General features: G+C 46.4%; 1 protein-coding gene across 1 annotated transcript in view; it reads left to right on the top strand.

The window, feature by feature from the left end:
* Positions 1 to 25,895, top strand: part of GPD2 (glycerol-3-phosphate dehydrogenase 2) — a 1,016,859-nt gene that overhangs the window by 184,467 nt on the left and 806,497 nt on the right. The window contains exon 2 of the mRNA XM_069225155.1: positions 11,523 to 11,630. Coding sequence (XP_069081256.1) covers positions 11,529 to 11,630 — 102 coding nt within the window. The 5' untranslated portion in view covers positions 11,523 to 11,528. The remainder of the gene's footprint in view (positions 1 to 11,522; positions 11,631 to 25,895) is intronic.

Below are 25,895 nucleotides of genomic sequence, written 5' to 3'. Positions count from 1 at the left end.
CTGGAGCAAACTATGGATTACGGGCTATTGAGGTGTGCAGGGAGGAGAAGGAGGCGAGGCCAAGCCTCACAGCTACTTTGTCCCAGATATTCAGCACTGTCTTAGCTGAGGTGGTCAGATATGCACTACGTGGCCTAATATGTTTTGGGAGCCACGCTAGGTCCCACAGGCATCTGCAGGCCACTTCTTGGTCCATGTGGAACCAGTGGCATTCACTTATACGTGCCACCCAGGCAAAGATGTAACAAAGATTTGCTGCCAAATAATACTTTAAGAGGTTGGGGTACGCTAGGCCCCCACGCTCATGGGGTCGCATCAGAAGTACAGTGGAGACACTAGGTCTCTCACCATTCCAAATAAAGGAGCGGATGTCCCGCTGTAATCTGTTAATATCTTCGGAAGGGATAGGCATAGGCAGGGTTTGAAATAAGTATAGAACCCTTGGTAGAATGTTCATTTTAATTATGTTGATCTGCCCCAGCCATGAGATGTATAGGGGCCACCAACAGCAGAGATCTTCTAAAATGCCCTTCTCGGGTGGGGGGGACAATTAGCAACTGTCCACTTATACAGGGTGGCTGCAAGGATGCGACCTAGGTATCTCATTGTGTCCTTTTCCCACTTAAAGGGTGCCAAGCTGTGCAAGTGGGAGATCTCTTGTTGTGGGATCGTAAGGTTTAGGACAGAGGATTTGGACATATTGACTTTGAAGCCAGAGATGGTTGCGAATGTGGAGAGAACCTGTACAGCTCCAGGGAGGGACACGGTTGTGTGAGGGTGAGGAGCAAGTCATCTTTGAAGAGATATCTTTGTGGTCTAAAAGGGATGCCAATGACCTCCCTTGTGTGGCGCTGTGTGATGGCTAGGGGTTCCACTGGTGGTGGTGAGCCTTTTCTACTACGTGCACGACCCTTCAGACATTGTCTGTTCCCTGTCTATTGTGTATGAACCCCACCTGATCGGGATCTATGAGGCTGGGGAGGAAGTGCTTCAGTTGCATGGCTAATAGTTTGTAAAAGAGCTTTGCATCAGTGTTCATCAAGGCTGTTGGACAATATGACTGACAGAGGGTGAGATCCTTGCCCAGTTTGGGAATTAGAGCAATCTCAGCCATTGCCATAGTTTGGGGTAATGGGTCATGGGTGAAGGAGTTAAAAAGACGGAGGAGGAAATCCCCAATCTTGGGAAGAAACAACCTATTGAAGCTGACTGGGAAGCCGTCCGGTCCAGGGGTCTCCCAGAACAGTAAGACTCATATTGCTTTAGCATTCTTATCCAGACAGATGGGGACATCAAGGTCAGTTTCATGGCAAGGGTGGAGAGGCTTCCACTGGTAGGCAGCCAGGTACTTGTCTATTACAGATTGTTGGACCTTCTCTACTGTGTATGGGTGTTGATAAAAAGTGCTTATCACATTCCCTGACTGTAGGAAAGTACCCTTTTTTTGGTGTGGTTACCTCCACTTTTTGCCTGCTATCAGTATGCTTTGACCGTTCTCACTTGGCATCCTGCTAACCAGGACACCAGTGATTGTGCCCTCTAAATGTGCTTTCCTAGGATCAGGCACACCCCACAATTGGCATACTGCTGCCCCCTTATAAGTCTCTAGTATGTGGTACTTGGGTACCCAGGGCATTGGGGCACCATGGGGTTCCATATGGGCTGCAGCATGTGTTATGCCACCCTTGGGAGCCCATGCAAAATGTGTTTGCAGGCCTGCCATTGCAGCCTGCATGAAAAGGTGCATGCACCCTTTCACCACCGGTCACTGCACCATGGCACTGTAAGTCACCCCTAAAGTAGCCCCCCCTTAGCCTAGAGGGCAGGGTGCAGGTCCATGTGTGTGAAGGCACTCCTGCATGAGCAGAGGTGCCCCCACAAACTAGTTCCATTACACTGGACTTCGTGAGTGCAGTGAAGCCATTTTACCTGTGTACTGGACACAAGTCACTACCTGTGTCCAGCTACATAAGGATAGCTTCGAACCTGGGCATGTTTAGTATCAAGCATGCCGGAATCATACCCCAATACTGTTGCCAGTATTGGTTGTGTGATTCCATGCACTCTGGAGACTCCTTAGAGGACCCCCAGCATTGCTGCTACCAGTCTTCTGGGGTTTTCTGGGTAGCCCGTGCTGCTGCCACCCCTCAAACAGGTTTCAGACCTCCTGCTGCTTGACTAGCTCAGGCAGAGGAAGGCAGAACAAAGGATTTCCTATGAGAGAAGAGGGGGTGGTAACACCCTCTCCCTTGGAAATAGCTGTTACAAGGCTTGGGAGGTGTAGCCTCCCATTGTCACAGGTTTGCTTTGAAGGGCACATTTGGTGCCCTCCTTGACTTAACCGGTTTTCACCAGTCCAGGGACCCTCAGTCCTTGCTCTGGTGTGCAACTGGACAAAGGAAAGGGGAGGAACCACTCCCCTGTCCATCACCAACCCAGGGGTAGTGCCCAGAGCTCCTTCAGGTGGCCACTCGATTCTGCCATCTTGAGTCCAAGATGGGCGGAGGCCCCTGGGAGCATCTGAGGAAGCCAGATCAGACAGGTGGTGTCACAGCCCCCTCCTGATAGGTGGTCAGCTTGCTGGTGACCAAGTCCCCTTCCTGGTCTATTTAGGGTCTCCTCCTTGGGTGGGTCTCCATATTTTATGTGCAAGATTTCAGAGGGACACGTCTGCATCGTTTACTTCATCTTCTGGCCACTGGAACTACAACTGGACTTTTCAGAAACCAACAATCTGCAACTTCAGCGATTACTCAGCTTTGTAACATTGTTTCTCCGGCTCCTTCCAGCAACTGCAACATTTACCCTGCTCTGCTTCCTCTGAGGTCGATAAAACGTCAGCCTGCATCTAGAAGTAAGAAGGGATCTCCCTTGGAGTGAATAAGTTACCCCTCTGCATTTGCAGGCACCAACTGCAACAACGACCGGCTGCTTGGATCTGCTCTCCTCAGGAGCCTCAGGGATCCTGCATCACAGGTGGTGTCTGGAGTGGTCCCCTTGGTCCTCTCTGCCAGCTGTCCACCTTTGAAGACGGTAAGCCCTTGGATCTCCTTGCAGGACAGTAGCCTTGTGCACCGTGACTCTTGCAGCTAGCAAGGCTTGTTTGCTTCTGCTCCAAGGGATCTTCATGCTCCGTGTAGCCTCGGCCCCCAGCACTTCTTCCTGCCAAGCACAGTATCCTCTCTGCTACTCCAGGGACGTGGGACTCCTCTTCAGGTGTGCTGACTGGGCCTCACTGCGACTTGCTGTGTCTGCTGCCAGTAGGTTGCCTGTGGGGGCTGTGACTGCTTCTGGGGACTCTCCTGACTGCTGAGGGTCACCCCAGACTTCCCTCCTTGGGTCAAGTCCCCTGGGCCTTGCTGGTCCTCTTCAGCCTTGCAACTAGTCCTTTTCTTCTTTTTCATTTGCCAAGGCTTGTTGGTGGTTCTCCGGCAACACTGACACTACGTGGAATACCATCTGCATTGCTTCAGGGACTCCTCGTCGCCTCCTGTTCTGCGCTGCACTACTGGTGGTCTTCTTCCCCCGCCGACCTGGTCCTGCATCCACAGAAGAATAGGTAATGCGTCCTGGCACAACCGGACACTCCATCACCCACTGGATTTGGTCCCTTTCCTTTGTAGGTCCTCTTCTGCCAGAATCCACATTTGGGTTCTTCTGGTCTGTTCTGGGTATTGCACAGTCCTTTTCCTAAGTCCTCCTGTTGGTTTGAAAGAAAACCCATGTACTTACCTTTGCTCTCCTGGTTGCTGGGGTCACTCTGGTACTAGACTCTCGGGGTCCTAGTTCCTCCAGCTCCCCTCTAATGATTCTACATCCTCGGGTGGGGTACTGTATCTCGCATTCCACTTATTTAGTATTTGGTTTGGCCCTCCTCTAGGGCCTGCACTATTTTCTAATATGTTTGCCAATGCTTGTTTTTATGCTGCTTACTGATTGCTATTGTGTATATATTTAGCGTGTTTACTTACCTCCAGTTGGAGGGACTGCCTTACAGTATTCTAGTGTTTGTGTTACCATAATAAAGTACCTTTATTTTTGTAACACTGTGTGGGTATTTCATGTGTAATACTGCTGTGTGACTATAGTGGTATTGCATAAGCTTTGCATGTCTCCTAGATAAGTCTTGGCTGCTCATCCACGGCTATCTCTAGAGAGCACTGGCTTCCTAGACACTGTCTACACTTCACTAATGAGGTATACCTGGACCTGGTATTGGGTGATAACACCATAGGTGTCCAGCACACACCAGACCAGCTTCCTACTCTGACCACTCAAGTCCCCTCTGGCGAGCGAGGTTTGTTGATGTGTGCTTTTAATTGGGCCTGGTGCAAACACTACGCCAGCAAGGAGCCAGTTCTGTTGCCTCCTTTGTAGAAGCGCTGTTTGAGCGATAGGAGGGCTTGCTCCACTCTGTTGGATCCACGGGTTCCGAGCTGTCCTCGTAGTCGATGTTTGATCTATGGGTTCTGAGTTGTTCTCGTAGCAGAGCTATCTGCCTCTTGTTACGGTGTGTGGGCTGTACCTTGTCTTGTTGCTCTTGCAAGCAAATGTCTGTTGTAAGTGTGTCATCAACCAATCAGGATTCCTTTTGGCTGGCTATAGTTATTGTAAAGATTACCCCACGTATCGTTGCTTTGAATCCATATAATGTAGAGAGAAGTATCATCTTCCGGGTTATGGGCAAAATAGTCCTGTATACATTTATGAATGTCTTTGACATCAACGGGGTCACATAAAAAGGCCAGTGGAAGGTACCAGCTCCTTATGTGCCCAGGAGAGTCTGAGAGAGGAGGGCCACGTCATTATGTGCCCAGGAGAGTCTGAGAGAGGAGTGCCACGTCAGAGCTGTATGGGCATGGTATGAGATTGAAATGTTGGATATCTTCACGCTACCTAGGTGATGAAGAAGAGTAGGCTTGAGGAAGACTTAATCAGTGTGGGAGTATGTAGCATGTACATGCGAATAGAAGGAGTAGTCTTGATAATTTGGATGTTGGGAGTGCAATGCATCTACTGAACAAAGGTCTTGCATCTCCTTCTTCAACTGTGCCGACATTACGCCAGCCTCTTGGGAGGCCACGGTCTGGCCATCTAGTGTGGGGTCCCAGGCTAAACTAAAATCCCCTCCTACTAGGATATCACCTGCAAATCTGCTTAACTGGTCACAAAGGATAGTGCGGATGTAGGTCTCCTGCCCAGTGTCTGGAGCATATATATTCAGGACTGTGAGCTTGTGCTTTTTCGTAGAGAGGGCCAGGGTAACATAACGACCATCAGGGCTGTGTGCCTCCTTAATTATGAGGTCGGCCTTACAGAGAATGCCCACCCCGGCCGTTTTAGTGTCCGTGTAGGCCCAGTGGTGGACTTGGTAGCGTGGGTGTGTCATGCGAAATCTATCGACTCCATGGAGGTGGGTCTCTTGCAAGAACAAAAAGGTCAGGATCGTGCTGAAGTATATACACCCAAACCTGTTTGTTAGGGGAATTCAGGCCTTGTATGTTGATAATAAGCAGTTTGGCTCCCTGGAGGAGATATGTCATAATGTATGTTGGTGATGCAGGGGGGAAGTCTGCAAGGGGCACCAGTGTCTGGACCAGTAGAACAAGATCGTGTACGTTGGAAGTGTGTAGCCACATGACCACGGAGCCGCTGTAGGGTGTCTTATAGCCCCCCCTCACCTCCTCAATACCTGCGTTTTAGAGTTGAAGGGAGATACCTGCAAAGAAAGGGGAGAAAAAGAAAGAAACAGTACAACAATGATCAACATTGCGCAGCAGGAATGCTCTCCCTGGGAGATTGTGGGTAAGGCGCCCACATCCCTCCAGAGGAGTTACCCCCAGGGAAGATTGTGAGTGGGGCAGGCCATGATGCCAAGGAAGCAACAAATTAGGTGTTGGAACTCATAGGGGCTCTCCAAAAACGAGGTCAGCGCCTTTGTAAAAGAATTTCAGGTCGGCACAGGGAGGCAAGTGTCATATTGTTCAGACCTCCCCGCAGGCCAAAGGAGCACAGATCGGGGGAGTCAGCCTATGAAGGGGTGGAGGATGGTGTGTTGTCAAAGTTTCGCAAATGTTTAATAATGTCATGTTTCGCTTTCTGCTGTGATGTCTCTGCCTCGCTAGATTTCTTCTGACAGGATCCAGCTGTTTCCTAGGTGGGATTCAAAGGGTTTTTAGATGACCTAGTTTCCCCGTCAGAGAGAGCGTTGGGCCTGGGATCATTGAGGTTCAGAAGTTTTTTTCGGGCCTCTGTGAGGGACCTCAGTTATTGCTTATTCCATTCCCAGTTAAAATAAAGCACAGACTCCATTGGTATTATACACCCCTGCTATGTAAATGATCCGTGGTGGGTTTCAACTCTATTTGGCGGCAAAGAGTGAGAGGGGAAAGAATCTGATACAGTTAGAAAATGGGTGTCCGAAGCGTCAGGTTAGGCAGTTTGCGTGCCTCAGTGAGTATCGCCTTCTTTTCAGTGAAGTAATGGACCCTTGTGAGGATGTCGGGGGGGATGCGTTGGATCCTCCAGGAACGTACAATACTCTGTGTGCCCAGTCAAGAACAGGCATCTGGGCTTAAGGGCTACCTATGATAGAGTGTAAGAGTGGTGCAGTGAAAGCCATTATATCCGAACCCTCCTCAATCCCCTTTGGGATTCCTCGAATGCGAAGATTGTTGTGATGACTCCGGTTTTGTAAATTTTCCTATTTCAATTGCAGTTCTATATTCTGTTGTTCAAAGCGTTCACTCGTTACCACAACTGCTCCTGGTCCTCTGACCTGGCGTCAGCCGTGCGCCTGACATCGTCCACACGATCACTGATCTCCGTGACTTCTCAATGTACATTTTTAGTGCAAGGTTTTAAGTCAATCTTGAGGGATCCTATTGCAGAGCGTATTTCCTGGAGGAAGTGCGACAAGAAACCCTTTGTGATAGCCACCGGGGTTGAAGGACTGTTCCTGGATTCCAAGGTCCTATCAGATTTCTCTGTGTCCATTTTTGCAAGCTTGTGCTATAGGGAGGAGATAGGGGTCTCCTTAGTGGACTTGTTGCAGGGCATAATGCTGCGATGAGGTCCAGGAGAGCAGCTAAGGCGGTCGCCCACCAAAGCTGCCAGATGATGCTGACCGTAGGCCCTTGATGGATAGTTCCCCCTCACCCACCACAGAGGGGTCGGCACAGCAGAAAACTGCAAGGAGGTGTCGAAGTAGGTGCTGTGTAGAAGACTGAGTCCAAGTATAATGTGACGTATCTCCCCCTTCTAGGGCGTGTGTAGTTTCAGTTCCGCAGGCATGCTTCGTACATTCAGGAGGAGGGAGGTGACAGGTGGCTAACCAAAGATTCCTGTCGAGACCGGAGGTCAACAGCAGATATGTTAAGCTCTAGGGCTCTACGTCTGACCACTCAGCTGGTTATGCCCCTTGTGTGTCCACACCAGTTGTGTATGGGCTCTCATCTCATAGAAGAGCATGTTCCCCCAGCAGGTCGGCAATGTATAATCTTTAAGGTTCAGCAGCATAGTTCGCACGTGAGGCCCAAGAGAGAAGGAGTCACAAGCCCAGGAGGGCCGCAAGGCCGGGTTAGTGCTCAATAAGAAGAGGGTGGTTCTTACTCTGAGGAAGATGAGCACCCCTCCAGGTAGACCATGTGTGCCCTACGATGTCTCACTCCAAATGGCCTAGAAAGTGTGTTAGTTGTTGCTCTAGGCTCATAGTCCCTTGACCCTCCACCCCCTCCCAGCAGGTGAGAGGGGGTCCATCAGGCAGCCTGGCTGTTCTTCTCTGATGTGGTCGGTGTGGGACGATGTCCAGTTTTTCTGCTAGCCCAGCCATATCACGGATTGGCCTGTGGTCAGTCCTGCTACAGTGCCGCTCTCAAAGAAGCAGTAGGGGTGGCAGTGATGGCTCTCTTATCCACTGCTTTGGGGTCACTGTCCTTGTGTTGGAGGCCGCATGGTCATCGGCAGGCAGGAAGGGTCCCAGCACCAGCCCGCCACCTCCTGCCAGGGCACCCAAGACGTAACAGCGAGCTCAGTTTGCCCGCCAGCTCAGTCTGCCCGCAAGTCTTCCGGGAACCGGAACTGCTGCGGTAGCACCCCCAGCCGGGTCAACGGTGGGGGGTGATAGCAGAAGCCACCCCAACCCCCACTCCAAAGTCCAAAGGATCGGGGTCCCATCCCTTCCATATACAGGCAAAAGCTACCGCACTGTGGATCAGGCGACATCTTACCGGCCCCCTTGGTGTGTACTGAATGGTCACAGGAGCAGGGCGCGCCAACAGATCAGATTGCCCGTCTTATCCCCCACATGAGTCACTGCAGGAGGCGTCTTTGGGCCGTGGGTGGGCTCCCTCGGGACAGAGTGCCTCCCAACCAGTGGTGCAAAATGGTGGGGACGGCCCAGGGAGATCTAACTCCCACCTTGCCCCCCGGTCCAGATGTGAGTTAGGCAATTCCTGGCCACCGTCCCTCAATAGCGATTAGCGGGACCTGCTCCCCAGTTTTGCTTCAGATGGTGCTTGATATCATGCATGGGGCTGGAGAGCTCGAACGAAGTGTCCTACACTATCTTGAGCTTGAACATGCCCCCCAAGCGGCTGTTTTGAATGTATTTGTTTTAATCTTACCCGACCCAATGTGATGTAAGTCTTTGGTTTACTTGTTTTGGTGTAAGGCACACTTTTACCTATTGGTCGTGGATGCACTATTCTATTAAACTGCTTAAATAAAAACATATGTAAGACTGTTAAAGCTGCTTTATGTTTTATGTAGTCCTGCATCTGCCTCTGATTGTCATTTTTAATTTAAAAGATTGTTTTAGAGAGGTAATGGAAAGTTTGTTTAAATAAATGAATTATTTCTAAATAGAAATGTCATGAATAAAATGCGAGACAAATTATATTTAATGTGGACTTTTTTATGGGTGGGCTATTGGAGCCATTAAATACAAAAGATATTTTAGTGAGAGATATCAAAAGAAAGTTCAACCCCGGGGATTGCCCAGTGACTACCTGTTAGGTTTGCCTTATAAAATGTTTAGGGAATTCTCAGAAATCATATGTAGAAAGGGTCTGCAACATGGGTGATAATTTAAGAAGTGTGAGGTCACAGATCAGTAGGTCTCTGTAAAACAGCCCTAGTATTAACTTTTCAGATTTATGCTACCTGAGTGTGTGTATATATATATATATATATATATATATATTTTTTTTGTATACGAATGTCAGTTTAACCTTTAAAGTGCACACATTGGCCAATGGCAGACACCACACCCCCTCCTCAGCTACTGCCTGACGCAGTGGAGGGCTTTAAAGAGTCTTCATGTCTGCTAACCAACGTAAAAACTGTTACAGTAAATACCACATCAGACCTGGTCAACAAATTATTTTTTATTAAGTTTGCATATGTTGATTCCAACTCATGCTGCCCCACACTTAAGATACTCTGCTTTTACTTCCCAGCCTGGTCTTACACACACTGACAATGCGACTGGAAGTACCAGGGCCCACTACAGCAGGTAGCTTTACTGCATAGTAGCTTCTTATGTTGCAGGCTTCAAGCTGTCAGTTTCATAGTGTTTTTATACATTGAACCTTGCCATTGGTTAGGCTGGCTTCTACTTCAAGACTCTCCAACTCAGTGGTGCACAAGACATCACCATTAAGCTCTAGATCATTTTAATCGTATACTAATGCAGACTCCAAGTCGATGAGCTACTTTTGGCAGCGGAGCTACCCTTTGGAGACCTCTGCTGCATATCATATGTGTCCATGCCTAATTACATTGTTTATGCCAATATTGAAAGTGGGTCCGTTAAAGTTGTTAGGCAAATAGCAAGGGCATGGAATCAACCGCGGTCTCTTGAAACTGGGAATCTGGGATATGCGAGGTAAAAACACTCCTCAATTGTGTTGTCTGATTAGACTTTTCAGTATAGCTCAACAACTTAGCCATTCCTTTGCAAACTCTTGAGAATGTGGCACTGCTATGTATTAACCCCTAGGGCCATAGGGAAGTATTACAGAACTTCATTACTTACGAAAGAATCTCCTTTTCTGAACCTGTGCCTACAGTTCATCGATCCGCGAATGCACCAGATGTTAAGTATTTGCTGTGTGGCCATGAATGACAGGGCCACAAAGGCATTTTCTTCTTTTTGCAAGCTTTAGGCAGAATGGTGAAATGGTTTTGAAGACTTAATTAAACTTTGCCGTTATTCAGCAACTGTTGGGAGTGCCGTTTGCCTATTTTCAATTTGATACAATTACATATGGGTCCTGCGCCCATAATTGTGCACCAGCTCCGGAAGGCCAGCTCTGGAAGAACAGCAGGAGCAGTTTGATAGATATATAAATATTTTTTTTCCTCTCCAAATGGCACCTGTCAGGCCGCGCTCCAATAAGTCGGTGCTCATGTCAGCGATGGGCCAGCCCTGTAAACATTTCTCCACCAAATGACACAAAGTAAGTCAAACACGGGACACACAGGAATCCTTGTGCTTGAAATTTATTCTTCCAACATAGATGAGTAACCCAAACACCACCAACGCGTTTCAACCACCAAAATATATATATATATATATATATATATATATATATATATATATATATATATATATATATATATTTTTTTTTTTTATTGCAAGTATGTGCCAAAAAAATGAAAAATGAAACATGTTACCACATGGATGTGGCAGAAAAGTGCTTTCAATAAAAAGTTTACCTATTTGACAGTTTACTATTGTTTTTCTTTTAATTACAAGGCTTTCATTTTTGCCGTGAGTTTTTTGTTTGTGAAGGAGACAAGAAAACAAACAACACCTAGCCAAGCACCCAAATTGTAGGCAGCTAAAATGGTGCAATGTTACTTAAGATTTTATGAAAGAACTTTAAGTTAAAAGGAAACTCAAAAAATATCAAAACTAAACTAGGCACTGTAACTGCATGCAAAATAATTAGGTAGCATTTAAAGTCTATATACAAATCAATATAATAAACCTATTTTAAGCCACCTTCGACATTGAGGAGAAAGGACCATTGTAGATGGATGTGAACAATGTGCACAGGCTCGCATAGTCACTCATAGTGAAGGAAGCCTGTGGGAAAAGTGGGCTGAACCACTGCCTGAATGCTCTATGTTGTGGTGGACAAAAGTAAAATGTGAATGACATGATCAGTGAATGAAGTCGGCTGACCAAAAGCCCATCTATATGTATATCATGAATACATTTTTGGAAAAACAGTAGTCCAGTAGAGGGCCTGACCTAAAAAATTTATGTAAGTCCTTTATTCTTGGAAAGCGGTGTCCATGGGAACCAATTCATTGCTAGGGTGATTCCGCTAATTCTGAACTGTGAATTCAGATTTGCTAATGTATCATTATACTTAAATTTACAATTACGTTTTCTGTGTATCTATGTTGTTTGTACTTGCCGAGTAATAATTACTGACATTAATGTTAAAAAAAAAAAAAAAAAAATCATAATATATCATTTTTTAATTTTTTTTTTTTTACTTCTGTTCCAGTGAGATATGGCGTTTCGAAGGGTGATGAAAGGGACCATTCTTTTTGGAGGAGGTGCTCTTGCAACAGTGGTCGGCCTTTCTCAGCTTGCAGAATATAGGAAGAAACAGGTAGGCCCTGGTTTTATATTGTTATTTTTTTTACTTTGTTTTTGCAGTTTGTTTTTAGGTTGTCAAACAGGGCACATACACATCATTTGCAGGCTTGTGGCTAAGTAGTATCCTCAACAAATAGTGCATTTAACCAGCAGAGACCGAGTACAGCATCCAGAACACCCCTGGAGATATCTGCAGATCCATGTGGTCTGCATGGCCACAGGCCCATTACTGCCTTTCATGGTGGTCTACCATTTAGCGGGTTACATCATTTTTGCAAGCGTATCACCCCTTTGTCACTGGATCCTGTACCACCCTATTATCCCTCCTCGGAAGTTTGATATGTTGTTCATCCACCAGTGCCCACTTTAACAAGTCCACCTTCCTAGCTGCCTGTGTTGGGGCTCTGTATGCTGTTCATTGTATTGCGACACATCTCCTTGCAAGCACAACACCAAATGCCAGCATACGTACCTGCACTTTAAGGCGGTTTGTCATAGAACCACCACCAGCAATCTCAGTTTAATGGAGACCTCTACTTCCAACACCACTATGTGAGACATTACAGTTAACACTATCCGCCAGTACTCCACCAGCTGTGTACCAGTCCATGTCATATGAAAAATATCATCATAAGGGAGCCCGCATCTGCCACAGGATGTAGGTCTGTCTGGGTAGATCTTAGTCAGCTTGGCTTTTGTCAGGTATGTTCCATGTAAATACTGGAATTGTATTAGTTTGAATTTGGCATTTGGTGAAGTCCTGCTTGACCTGCTCTCAGGCTGTCCACCACTCAAATGCAGTTAGCGCATCTGGGCAATCTGCCTGTATTTGTCCCTAGGTCGGTAGTGGTGCCCCCCTTGCCCAGCCCCTAAACCGCATTCAGTTGTGTTATCAAGTGCCGACAAGCGGCTGACCCCAGCAACTACCTCATAAAAGCATGGTCTTGCAGTTAATCTGGGAAAAAGAGTAAAATCCCTTGAGCCAAATGCACCAGTCTGGCATAGTACAGGAACTGCCCAGCACCCAACCCGAACATCTCCTTTGCCTGCGTGAAATAAATGAATCTGTTACTTGAGTACAAATCATCTCATATAGGTCATACATGCATACAGGACAGAGAATGGTTTCAGTGCCCAAAGGCGCATATCTTTCGCAAGGTGTGCCCAGCAAAATAGTTTACAAACCACTCTGTGCACTCTTCTGCTGTTAAGTGGATGAGATACAGGTAATTTTTCGGGACCCCATTTCTCCGTCATAAACAGTTCTGGGAAAGTATATGGTTTGTGCATGCTCGCCAGGAGTGCCCTTTCCCGTGTGTGTGTTATAATTAAACCAGCTCACCTAGGGTGACCACCCGTCCGTAAATTTCACGGACTGTCCGTAATTTCGCCCTGTTGTCCGTGATGAAAGCTTTAACGGACGGCATTTGTCCGTAATTTTAGCCTTTCACCTAAAGGGCAATGGAGGCAGGGCGAAATTACGGGCAGAGGAGTTTCCCCAGCTGGGCTGAAAGGCAGGGGGTCTCCTGTGCTCTGAGGGAAGGAGGGGCAGACAGATAACAAAAGGCCTTCTTGCCAGGGGGTCTCCTTTCCTAAAGACATGCAAATGTGGGCAACTGGTAAATCTGCAAATACAAAGGGGCTTGAAAACCTGCATTGCTTTACTAAAAGGAGTCACTTGAAGTTTTCTGGTGGCAAAGATATTTCTTTCAGAGAGGTATTGTAATGGTTTTCCAAGGTGAGCTGTGGAGTGTGTGGTTTTAATGGAGTGTTATAACATTTTTTTAGCACTAGGTATAAACTGTATATTATTCAAATCTGTATTTGAGAAGCGCTTTTTTTTTAATTTAACCGAAATGTATTTGCGCATTTTTTAGTAGCCTTTATTATGATGTAATTGTATTTTTTACAGTTCTTTCAGGTACTTCGGTACCTCATAGTACTAACAAACATTGGCAAAGCAATAGGTCTCATCTACGAAACAGTTGTTGGCTTTGCTAATGTGTTTTAGCCACTAGCCATGTTATACACCAGAGTAGCTGCTGTTCAGCATGGCTTAAAGCTAGTGGCATAGTGGTGTGGAGTGGAGTAGAGTAGCATAGGAGCAGTGGCGTAGAGCCCAGTGGTGCAAAGTACAGTGCAGTGGGGTACAGTGCAGTTGTTTAGAGTGCAGTGGCATGGAGTGGCATGGGACAGAGTAGAGTGGCATAGAGTGCAGTGGAGTAGAGTGGCATACAATAGAGTGGCAGAGAGAGCAGTAGTGCAGAGTGGTGCAGTGGCATAGATTGCAGAGTAGACTCACGTTGCAGGGAGTGTAGTGGTTTAGTGTAGAGTGGTGCAGAGTAGGGAAAAGTGCTGTAGAGTGGAGTGATGCAGAGTAGAGTGGCATAGAATGCAGTAGTACATAGTACATTGGTGTATAGTACGGTGGTGGAGAGTGCAACACTGCAGAGTAGAGTGTCAGTGCAGTGGAGTAGAGTGGCACAGAGCAGTGGCGTAGAGTACAGTGTTACAGAGTAGAGGGCAGTGGCGTACAGTGCAGTTGTTTAGAGTGCAGTGGCATAGAGTGGCATGGGGTAGAGTTACATAGAGTGCAGTGGAGTAGAGTGGCATACAATAGAGTAGCAGAGAGTGCAGTAATGCAGAGTGGTGCAGTGTCAGAGTGCAGAGTAGACTCATGTGGCATAAAGTGTAGTGGTGTAGAGTGGTGCAGAGTGGAGTATTGTAGAGTGGTGTAGAGTAGAGTATAGTGCCTAGAGTGCAGTGGCATAGAGTAGAGTGGTGTAGAGTGCAGAGTTGCAGAGTAGAGTGTCAGTGCAGTGGTGTAGAGTGGTACAGAGAACAGTGGCATAGAGTATAGTGGTGCAGAGTAAAGGGCAGTGCAGTTGTTTAGAGTGCACTTGTGTAGAGTGCAGTTGCATAGAGTGGCATTGGGCAGAGTAGAGTGGCATAGAATGCAGTGGAATAGCGTATATTGGTGCAAAATGCAGTAGTACAGAGCAGAGTGGTGTAGAGTATAGTGGCGGCCAGAGCAGTGTTGCAGAGTGTCAGCTTGCAGTTGTGTAGAGTACATTGAACTAGAGTGCAGTGGTCAGAGTGTTATAGAGTACAGTGGGGTGGAATAGATTGTTTCAGAGTAGAGTGCAGTTGCATAGAGTGGAGAGGTGCAGGGTAGAGTGCAGTGGCATAGAATGCAGTGGCACAGAGTGCAGTGGCATAACGTAGATTATTTCACACTAGAGTGAGGTGTCTTATAGTGGAGAAGTGCAAGTTAGAGTGGAGTTGCATAAAGCGTAGAGTGTGATGCCATAGAGTAAAGTAGTGTAGAGGTCCGTGGCATAGAGTGCAGAGGTGCAGAGTAGATTAGAATGATGTACAGTGTATTGATGTAGAGTGCAGGGGCATAGAGTTGAGTGTTACAGAGTAAAGTGCATTAGCATAGAGTGTATTAGCTTAGAGTGCAGTGGCGTACAGTGCAGCGTTGCAGAGTGGCAGAAAGTGGAGTTGTGCGGATTAGATTGGTGTTGCCTAGTCTGGAGTGGTATGGCGTGCAGACGAGCAGAGCGCAGTGGTGTAGAGAGGCGCAAATTGCGGTGGCTTAGAGTAGAGAAGCATAGTGTGAAGTAGCATAGAGAGCAGTGGCATAATGTGGAGTGGTTCTGAATGGAGAAGAGAACAGTGGCATGGAGTGATGTAAAGTGGAGTGATACAGAGTAGGGTTCAGTGATGTGGAGTGGTGCAGAGCAGAGTGGAGTGGAGCATGCATGGTGTGGTAACACACTGCCATTACAGACAACACATTTTTGATTGAAATGACCATTACATTTGCACAGATATACAGTTTTTCAAATCAAACTATATTGTGCACAGACGATGATGTGTGGAAATTGCATCACCTAATGCAATGATTTGTTTTAATCATGTAAAGGTACTTGTTTCCAGCACAGTTCAGAATGAACAAAAATGTGCTTGCTTTGTACTTCTAATTCTGATATATTCTGAAGTCTATTTAAATGTTGTCATGTGATAGAAAAAACTATTTCCCAACCCCAGTATCCAGCAAGATTGTTGCATAAATCCTCTCACTTTGAAGTCAGAGAAAGGAAAGTAAACACTAAGGGCCAGATGTAGCAAAGGTTTTTAACCATTCTGTGTCTATGGGAAAAAGTGTTCGTACATATGGCCCTAAGTTCCCACCGAAGACAGAGCCTGACATTTGACTTTGTTCTTTGAATGCACAGCAAATATGATAAGAACAAGATTTACAGGCCTGTTTACAGAAAGGAAGCACTCAGCAGGATACTGTAAATAAGGTTTTGGCAAGGGAAGGGACGAATTCAAGCTGCATAGCCTAAAACAAATAAAGCCAGCAAATTGAAAGCAACAAATTGTGAGTTACAAACCACAAGGCCAATGGCAAGCAACGGGCAGAATGCATTCACAAGGAAGCACTATAAATTTACTTAAAATGACATCTGTGGGATACTTTGTGGGGAAAGTCCAGTATTCTGATGGATACAACTACCTGTGGATTCCTCACCTAATGAATTCTCCCATGGCGCCAGCATTCGACGGAAATCTTCTTCCTAGTCTCTGCACGTCGACGAGGACGTCACTCTAGCCCACGCGACGCCGTCTGACGTCATACAGGCAATAAGAGGTCCTCGACGACGTGCCGACGTCAGTTCCCTTTTTTCCGTGCATTCGAAACGGTTATCTTCGAGGGAGCAACTGTTACTTTTGTGGTTACAGTGTATTTTTGCTGCGTAGTCTTTCGCTGTGGTAATAATGTCGCAGAGAAAGTCTGGATTCAAGCCTTGTCGGGAGTGTGGAGGCAAGATGTCAGTGACGGATCCTCATTCCGATTGCCTTTGGTGTTTGAGCTCCGACCACGACGTCTCGACTTGTGATTCATGCCAGCACATGAATCCAAAGGCCCTCAAGGAACGTGAGGCGAAGCTGTTTATGGCGAATTCGAAAAAAGAAAAGCATCACAAGAAGTCTTCTTCGCCAAGACATCGGCGTCATCGAGACTCCCGGCGCCGTAGAGAATCTCAGCGTCATTCAAGCAAGGAGACTCTTTCCAGGTCTTCGGATCGGCGCCGAAGGACATGGGAGATCAGTCCCACGGTTACGCCGCATCCTTCGACGCCGTTGCCCTCCCCGGCGTCTCCGACTTCACCTGGACAGGCGTCGGTGATTGAGGTATTGGAGCCTCAGGTGTTATCTCGGGCGTCGCAGACGTCGAGGCCGGCGTCGGGGTCGCCTCCGAGACAGGCACCCCAGTATCCGGCTTTTCCCACCCCTGGAGCCGATAGTTTCACATTCTTGAATGCGATGTATGCCATCTTCCAACAGATGGCTCCAGGGGGTGCTCTGGCTGGGCCTTTGGCCTTTTCATTGGGTGATCCTGCGCCTCTTCGGCCGGCACCCTTTATGCCCTTTCTCCCTTTTGGGAACGTGGGCTCGGCGCTGGTGTCGGCGCCAGTGGCCGCTCCGGTGGCTTCAGAGGGATTGGCCCCGGGGATTTCCATCCCGTCGACGTCGGGATTTCGGCCTGTGACTCCGGTGGGTCCATCTGCTTCGACTGCTCTTTCGTCGGCGCCGAAGTTACCTGTGGCGCCGGACGCGGCGTCGGTGGCTTCTGAAGATCGGCGCCGATCTTCGACTTCGGCGGAGGCATTGTCGACTCCGCGTATTGAGCAACGGCTTCATTCGAGGAGACGTGCTCTACGTGTATTAGAGGAGCAGGAGTACCAACGAGCCCTGGAGGAAGGAGAGCTAGAGGACTCGGGTGATGGGCTGCGTGGTCTGGAGTCGGCCAGTGGGCTGGACACTTCCCCTGAGTGGGATATTTCGTCCCCGGGAGAATATACTGAGGAGGCTGCTTCCTTTCACGCAGTGGTACGGAAGGCAGCTAGTTTTTTGGACCTGCCTTTGCCGGTGGTGGAGGCAAAACAAAACCTTCTAACAGAGGTGCTACATCCGGCCTCAGCTGCGGCGGAGCCTCTTTTGCCATTTAATGACGCTCTGCTGGATCCGGTGTTAGAGGTGTGGAAGAGGCCGGCATCTTCCCCAGCAGTTCACAGAGCCGTGGCCAGGAGGTATCGGGCGGCTCCAACTGACCCTGGTTTTCTGTCTAGGTACCCTACGCCGGAGAGCTTGGTGGTGCAGGCCTCCTGTTCATCCAAGTCAGCGCCTGGTTCTTTCCCGACGGTGCCTGGGGACAGAGATTCAAAGAAACTGGAGGCGCAGTCCAAGAAGATTTTTTCGTCCTGCAGTCTGGCGTTGAAGGCCACCAACGCAACCTGTATCCTGGGGAGGTATATTCATGCTCTGATGGATGACATTTCCTCATCATTTACAGAGCTTCCCCAGGGTCTTTTGGATGTTGTTTCAAATGCCCAGGCTGCTGCGACCCAGATTATCCAGACTGGACTGGATACGACCGACTCGGTGGCCAGAGCAATGGGCACAACTGTGGTGGCAAGGAGGCAGGCCTGGCTCCGTAACTCGGGCTTTTCTGCGGATGTACAGTCCACATTGTTGGATCTCCCGTTTGATGGGGACAAACTGTTTGGAGCCAAGGCTGATTCGGCCTTGGAACGTTTTAAGGAGAGCAGGGCCACGGCTAAGTCGTTAGGGCTCCAAGCTCCTTCTTCCACGGCCTCTTCCAGATTTTTCAGGAGGTTTCGTGGATTTGGGCGTCCCCAATTTTAAGACACCTGCAACATGCCACTGATGGAGTTGCTCTGAGCACAGCCATCCTGTGCGAGTGGGAAGGCTTAGCATCGGTAGTGCAGGAGCATAGGGTTTCTTCGTGTCAGTGAGTTTACAGGTTCTGGCAAGGCAAGAGAAAGCCATGCATGATAACCCCGGATGGTGATCCATAGAATGGTCAGTAGGAAACAATGAGCAGTGCATTAAGCCTTCCTTAAAAGTCTTTACTGGTAAACCCCATCTCATGCAGGGAGGTGGGCAGAAAGCCAGTGAGCCACCCATGGGACATCTGCAGCTGAATAAAAGCATTTTAAGTCCAGAAGATCTAATCCACCCGCAGTCACAGTTAGCTTTAGAGTGGAAAGAGCTCCCAATGGCACCGCAGTGACCAAATCAGATGTGTGGTAAGTCTGAAGAAGGAATGAAGGATGAGCAGGGGAAGGTTTGCAAAATAATACTATCATTGGGGTAGCACACCATCTTCATTAGTGCCACATGGCCCAATACAGAAAGCAGAAGAGAAGACCAAAAAGCAAACTGGGCTTGGAGGGACCGTTCGCTCTGCCGAGATTTTCATCCTGGAAATCAGTGTAAGAATGGTAGATATTAATCACTAGGTATCAAAAGGAATCTGGTTCCCAGTACAATCTGAGATCTAATTGTGTATGAAGGCGAAATCAGTGCCATATGTGAAAGAAACACCAATAAAATTTAAAATTTTTTAAATTTTGTGTGTGCAATTTACATCCCAAATATTTTGAAGATTCTATGTGTACTTGACACTTAGGGATAATCCAGGTCTCTAGTTTGGCTTTTGCTCAATTTCAAAACCATATAAAGACATGGAGTAAGTGGGCAATTGCCTTGCACAACCTTGCAAGGGGTCTGGCCCCTGCTCACCCTTCACAAGCACTAACAGCGAACCATTGCACCAGAAGAGTTTGCCAAGGTGGATGAGTGTTGATTGTTCAACCACTTGACAGTGCCCCTTCTGTTTCGCTCCTGTGTGCAGACAACTCCCCAGGTACCCAATACCTTCAAATAGGCTTGGTGGACCCATCTTGTCTGATTTTAGGAATTGTCCCACCTTGTTCTTCACTTCTTTATTTATCCAGTTGTTAGCAACAACCCTTTGAATTACTTGCCGTGGATCTCCCGTTTGATCTCGATTTCATCCTACTATTTTATTATCTTTGATTGGTAGTCCAGGCTCCCATTTCTGAGATAAATGTAGAGTCCCAAACATACACTCTAGTGCAGTGAGACTACAGACAAGTTATGGGTACATCACATCCTGTCATTAGGTGTCAGACTGTAACCCACACCATCTGCCCTGCCTCTTTAAAAAAAATGAGGTCGAAAGTCCATGGGCGGTTGGGATAAGCCAGATGTTTTCGTTCAATTTGTTTAAACTAGCATAAGGTTAATTACCTTAATGTTTCCCAAACTGTTTGCCAGGGGTTTTGAAATGTTCAGAAACATAATCAAAATGTTGCTGTTACTTTCTCTTCAGGAAAGATCGGGTAGAGTTGGGTAGGGGTGATGGCCTTGCCGTAATTTACTACTGAACAAGGACGTAATGTGACACCTGAATGTAGCACACCAGGACGCAATCACAAAAGGTCCACAGAGAACAAATAGTGCTATGTTAAAAAAGAGTACATAAATGCACTGACAACATAGTGAGGCATGGCCTCTCTTGCGTGTGTCTGTAAAACTGATGTTTGTTCTTGAATTTTTGTCCTGAATTTTGACCCTTTGTCCTGAATTTTTGTCCTGAATTTTGACCCTTTGTCCTGAATTTTTTACAGTCCTGTCCAGAATTTGCCTCAATGCCAGGTGGTCACCCTACTCACACTGTGCTGGTGTTTAGCGGCTGCTTAATATAGAAATAAGTCAGTGATGCTCATCCCTTCCTCCACCCCAGGAGCTTCAGGATGTCTAGCTTTATTTGGCTTCTTTTGCCAGTTGGCACTAGCATACATAGTAGTTCATCCAACTGAGAAAAGTAAAGTATTAGATGGCACAGAGCACAACACATTTTGCAGTAACTATAAGTGGCGCAGCAAAAACACCATTTTAGCCACGGCGATACGTCCCATACTAGAAAGAGGTAGGGTTTTCCAGAACTCAGCTGATCAATGTAGGCCCTCCATCAGCTTCCCTATTTTGAGGTTGTATTGGGCCACTTGGCAGTTAGTCGATTTATTTTTTTAATACTGACGTCTTCACAAAGTTGGTAGGTTTTTGGAAGAAAAGAGACACTGATCATTTCAGATCTCGCAGATATACTGGGGTTTCATCTGCATACATTGCCACCACATGGCAGTTGCCCACCTGGTGGCTATTCCAGGTCCAAGTCCCGACCTTAATCTACAAGCCAGCATTTCTGTTGCAAGTGCTAAATATCACTCCCAGTAGGTATGCCCAACCTACATGGGTCTGAGACAAATCTCCCCCCCCCCCCCCCCTTTCGCAGCCTGGCAACTGGGTCTGTGTACATTATTTGTACCAACTGAATAAATGCTGCGTGAATCCCTTTACCTGAAGGACTACCCACATGAACTGCCAGCCAGTTTTGTATTGAAGGCACACTCCAGATATAGAGCACTGCCAACACATAGGTGGCTGCAGTGGTTTTCAGCGTGTGTAAGACGTGATTTAAATGTTGGATGTTATATATTGTACTTTTCCTAGGAATAAACCCCCTCTGATCAGAATGCTATTACTATTATTATTATGATAAAGGTCCTATAAAGTGCATAGATACCCAGGAGGGTTTCCCAGCGCTAGACAAAGGAAGGTAATTAGCCAGAAGAAGCAGATAAAGATCAGAACAGCCAGGTTTTGAGGATTTGGTGAAAAAGATTGGCAGCTTCTCAGTGACTCGAGCACCGCATTCTAGAGCTTATTAGGGCCCAGGTAAGAAGATGAGCGACCGCTCAGGCAAACTTCTTAAACTCGGTTTGCAAAAAGGTTATGGGAAGAATGAAAATAAACAAGCACTGGCAAAGCCAACCAACCTGACGTAATTTGTGAGTCTTTTGGTTTTGTCAATGTGTGTCTTTTTTTACATGGCTTTTGTAACACTTTATTGTTGTGTGAGCTGCCAGGCCCTCACCATTGTAACAAACACTGGCAAAAAGAAAAAAAAATAAGTTTTTGGTCTCAAAAAGCACACATTGCCATCAGCGGTGTTGCAAAGGCCCTGCAGCACCCCACCAGGGGGCCACCTCAGCACAGCACCTGCCCTGAGAGGAGTCTGGAAGGGGAGGGGAACCTTCCATGTTCCTTGCAGGGGGTCCTCCAGTTTTGTTACGCCACTGATTGCCACAGTAATTCCTGGCACTAAACAAACTACTTTGTGTGCCAACATGCTGCTTGTGAAAGAGCAGAATGCAGTCACTCACAGTAAAGCCAGTCGATAGAGAGATAAAGGAAGTTAAAGAAAAACAACATGTCTTTGTTAACACCAGACCTATTTAAGGACTCAATTCTTAGTCACAAAAATGCACCCATGGTATATGTGTTTGAATTAGTGGCTTTTGTGAATTCACAAGAACTTACAGAAGTAGACATGGAAATTGTACTCCTAGAAAATATTTGTGAACTGTCTTTTAGCACGAGCATATATGCATGTGTAGATTTGCTTACGTGAAAATCTATTGAGTGTTTACAAGTTTACTTTCCCTCCAACAATTTTTTTTTCCCAACCCTGGAAGAACTTCTACTACTGGCATTGTCACAATTAAATTTCCAATCTTTCTCTTTATGGGAAAAGATTAGGGAAGAGCTGGTGAAAATCCTTAAAACATGCAAGTTAGTAGATTTGCAGACTCTAAGGCATTCCAGCCCTAGAATTATTGCTTACTGCTTCGTCCAGCCCCAGTATGTAGATCTGCGGAAAGGTGGCAAAATAAGGATATTGCTACTGTAGGGACTGAAATTGCAAGTATTCAAGCCCTACTATAGTAGTAGCCCTAGCATAATCAGAGAGGCTGTTATCAGGGCTCCTACATAATGAAATTGCTGCCATAATTTGTTGCCACACTACATGGCACCAAAGGAAAAGGTCGATTTTTCTTTTTTCCTCAAGACAAGTAGATTTAAGCAGCAACCTGTCGCATGGACAAGTAGATGATTTTATATAAATTCACACACCCTGGTGAAAACAGTAACACCTCCCATGAAAGTGCTCCATATACCACAGAATTGGAGCTGCACCTTTCAGAGAGATGTGGCTGAAATGGACACCTACCCCTGTTGTATTGTTGCAACATTTACAGCATACTTATATAGAAGGAGTGACTGTATCATGCATGGTTGACGTGCAATAAACTTTGTAACAAAGCACCACAGGAATCCGATGAAATCCCAAAACTGCCAACTTCAATGATACTTATAATTGTGAGTTAGCCCTGCTTGCGCTCAAAAGCCTGATGCACAGATTTCTATAGCGGACCCTCTAATCTACTGAGAAATCTTTACTGCAATGTTTAAGATACTGTTTTATCTGGGTAACATGCTCTATGCTCTTTTTTTCTTTCTCTTATTATACTTATCTCAACCTCTGTTTTTCACCACGCTTCATTATAAACATTAGTAGTGCTACAAACCAAAAAATAAGAAATGTCTGTGAGGAGCCCCAGATTTGCCCTGTGCCCACTAAAAGATTCCAAAGAATAGAATGAGAGAGAAGAGGGCAAGGTGAGAGGGTTTGAGAGAACAAGTAAACATTTATACTGCAAGAAAGTGAATTATTCGTTGGGTGAATGGTAGACCATTCCAGGTAATAAAATCACTAACCTGCTAGAACCATGCAAAGGCTTCAGTAATTTAAACCTGCGTTCAACCCCTGGCAGCTATGACACAGAACAGTGAGGCATTACGTACAGAAATATTTAAAGCATTTAGAAGTACCATAACAGTAAAGTCGGACACTTTATTATTTCTTTTAACCGGAGTTAGGTTTTTATATAAAATTAAATAAAAACCTAACTCCAGTTAAGAAAATAATCGTAAACTCACAACATCTCTCCATTCAAGTTCTTGATGTATATTCAAATCTGCCCTATGTATATTAGCATGGCCGCTAAAGGGGTATTATCTCCTCAGGTTTAATCAGTCATTGTCGAGCACAAACTTCATAAGACGTTCATTATGAAATATTTGGAGTTAATTAAATACCAAAATATTGAGTCTGAATCCGTTTTTCAATGAATATATATCATATTATTAGAAGAAATGGTTAAACCTACCGCTGTCCGCTACCGTATACAGCAAATTTGTCAAAATCCTGGCTCTGCAACCCTTAAGGTTTTTGGACATTGTTTTGCTGTACATCTAGATCTTTCTGTTAAAGGTGAAGAGGAGAAAGTCACAAGACTTGTTTGTTCCATTGAAGATTTGTGTACGTTCAACAGTCATGACTGTTAGCCTTTAACTGAGGGAGGGCTCTCTTACTTGGCAGAGAAAGGTCAAAGTATTGCTCAGGCCAGTGACTTCTAGCTTTCAGCCATCTCCATCCCTTTCAAGGCTTCTCAAGAGAAAATATTCCCAAAGTGTTGAAAATGTTCTTTGAAGCACGATGGGGAACCTCTAAAAGCATAGGGCAGCAAAAAATTAAAACCTCTCTAACTGAACCAAACATTTCTTAGAAGTTTATACATACTTATAAACAATTATGTAAAACGTTATCCCCCTCCCTACGCCTCAGATATTTTGACAGAGTAGCTCAATTTGCCTTTCAAAACATAATATAACCCTGCTCATATGAAGAAGAAAAACAAGATCAGTAATAATTGATCACTCATTTAGAGCTTTGTCCTTTAAATTTCATAAAAGAAAGAATTTGGAAAATCTGTTTACAAGGTAGAATATTTATGGAGTTCAAAGGTGGCGTTCAGTTGTATTAACTATATGTTCGATGGCATGTGTAGCTGCAGATACACATGCTGTGCACATCCCGCCATCTGGTGTTGGGCTCGGAGTGTTACAAGTTGTTTTTCTTCGAAGAAGTCTTTTCGAGTCAAGAGACCGAGGGACTCCTCCCATTTCGACTCCATTGCGCATGGGGGTCGACTCCATCTTAGATTGTTTTTTTTCCGCCATCGGGTTCGGACGTGTTCCTTTTCGCTCCGTGTTTCGGGTCGGAAAGTTAGTTAGAATCTCGGAAAAAAGGTCGGTATTGTTTGCGTTCGGTATCGGGTTAGTTACAACAGATCGACACCGAATTTAGAAGAGTTCCGGTGGCCCTTCGGGGTTTTTTCGATCCCCTGTCGGGGCCTGGTCGTCCCGGCCACGTGTGAATTCAAGGCTGATGGAACGGACCCCATTCCGCTTCTGTCCAAAATGCCATAACAAGTATCCGTATACGGATCAGCATCTGGTCTGTAACTTGTGCTTGTCCCCAGAGCACAAGGAAGATACTTGTGAGGCCTGTCGAGCGTTTCGGTCCAGAAAGACGTTAAGAGACCGAAGATCCAGAAGACTGCAGATGGCGTCAACGCCGACAGAACAAGAGCGTTTCGAGGAAGAAGAGGAAGCTTTCTCTATCCACGAATCGGACTCGGAAGAGCTTGAGGCCGAAGAAACGCCGAAAACCGTGAGTAAGACGTCGAAACATAAGACTCACGAGAAGTCAACAAGAGCCCAGGGGACGCCACTGCCAGCAGGCCATGGCTTAACCCAAAAAAGCGGTGACCGAGCCAAGGCACCGAAAAAGGGCACGCTGGTGTCAAAGTCATCCGACTCCGGTCGAGATACCGCCATACAGCAATCTCGAACCCGAGACATCGGCTCTGAGAAATTTCGGCACCGAGACACCACCACGCCGAAAATTACAAAGGTTTCTTCGGAGCCGAAAAAGACCTCCGAAAAAGTTTCAGTTCCGAAACATCCAGCCTCGGAGCCGAGAACAGGTTCCTATACAGAGGAACAAGGATTAGCCTCACAAATGAAAAAACATAGATTTGGAGAGGAACTTCAAGCTGTAGAGCCAGACTATACTCAAAGGAGGCTCCACATTCATCAAGACACAGGGAAGATAACCACTCTTCCTCCAATTAAAACAAAAAGAAAACTTGCCTTTCACGAAAAGGACAAGGAGCCACAGGCAAAGGTGGCAAAGAAAACAACTCCACCACCTTCTCCACCACCATCAGTGCACACATCACCAGTAGCAACTCCTCCACTGATGCACTCCCCGACTCATACTGCCATGAGTCAAGATGATCCCGATGCATGGGACCTTTACGATGCTCCAGTATCTGACAACAGCCCAGACTCGTACCCTACCAGGCCGTCCCCTCCTGAGGACAGTACATCTTACACACAGGTGATCGCAAGGGCAGCTGCTTTCCATAACGTCACCTTGCATTCAGAACCAATTGAGGATGACTTCTTGTTTAACACGCTAACCTCCACTCATAGCCAGTACCAAAGACTACCTATGCTCCCAGGAATGCTAAAACATTCAAAACAAATCTTTCAGGATCCTGTTAAAGGCCGAGCCATAACTCCAAGGGTGGAGAAAAAGTACAAGCCACCGCCAACAGAT

Source organism: Pleurodeles waltl, chromosome 3_1 (assembly GCF_031143425.1).
Source record: "Pleurodeles waltl isolate 20211129_DDA chromosome 3_1, aPleWal1.hap1.20221129, whole genome shotgun sequence".
Classification (NCBI taxonomy): Eukaryota; Metazoa; Chordata; class Amphibia; order Caudata; family Salamandridae; genus Pleurodeles; species Pleurodeles waltl.
Note: the sequence above shows the minus strand (reverse complement) of the source record. Positions and strands in the feature narration are given on the sequence as shown.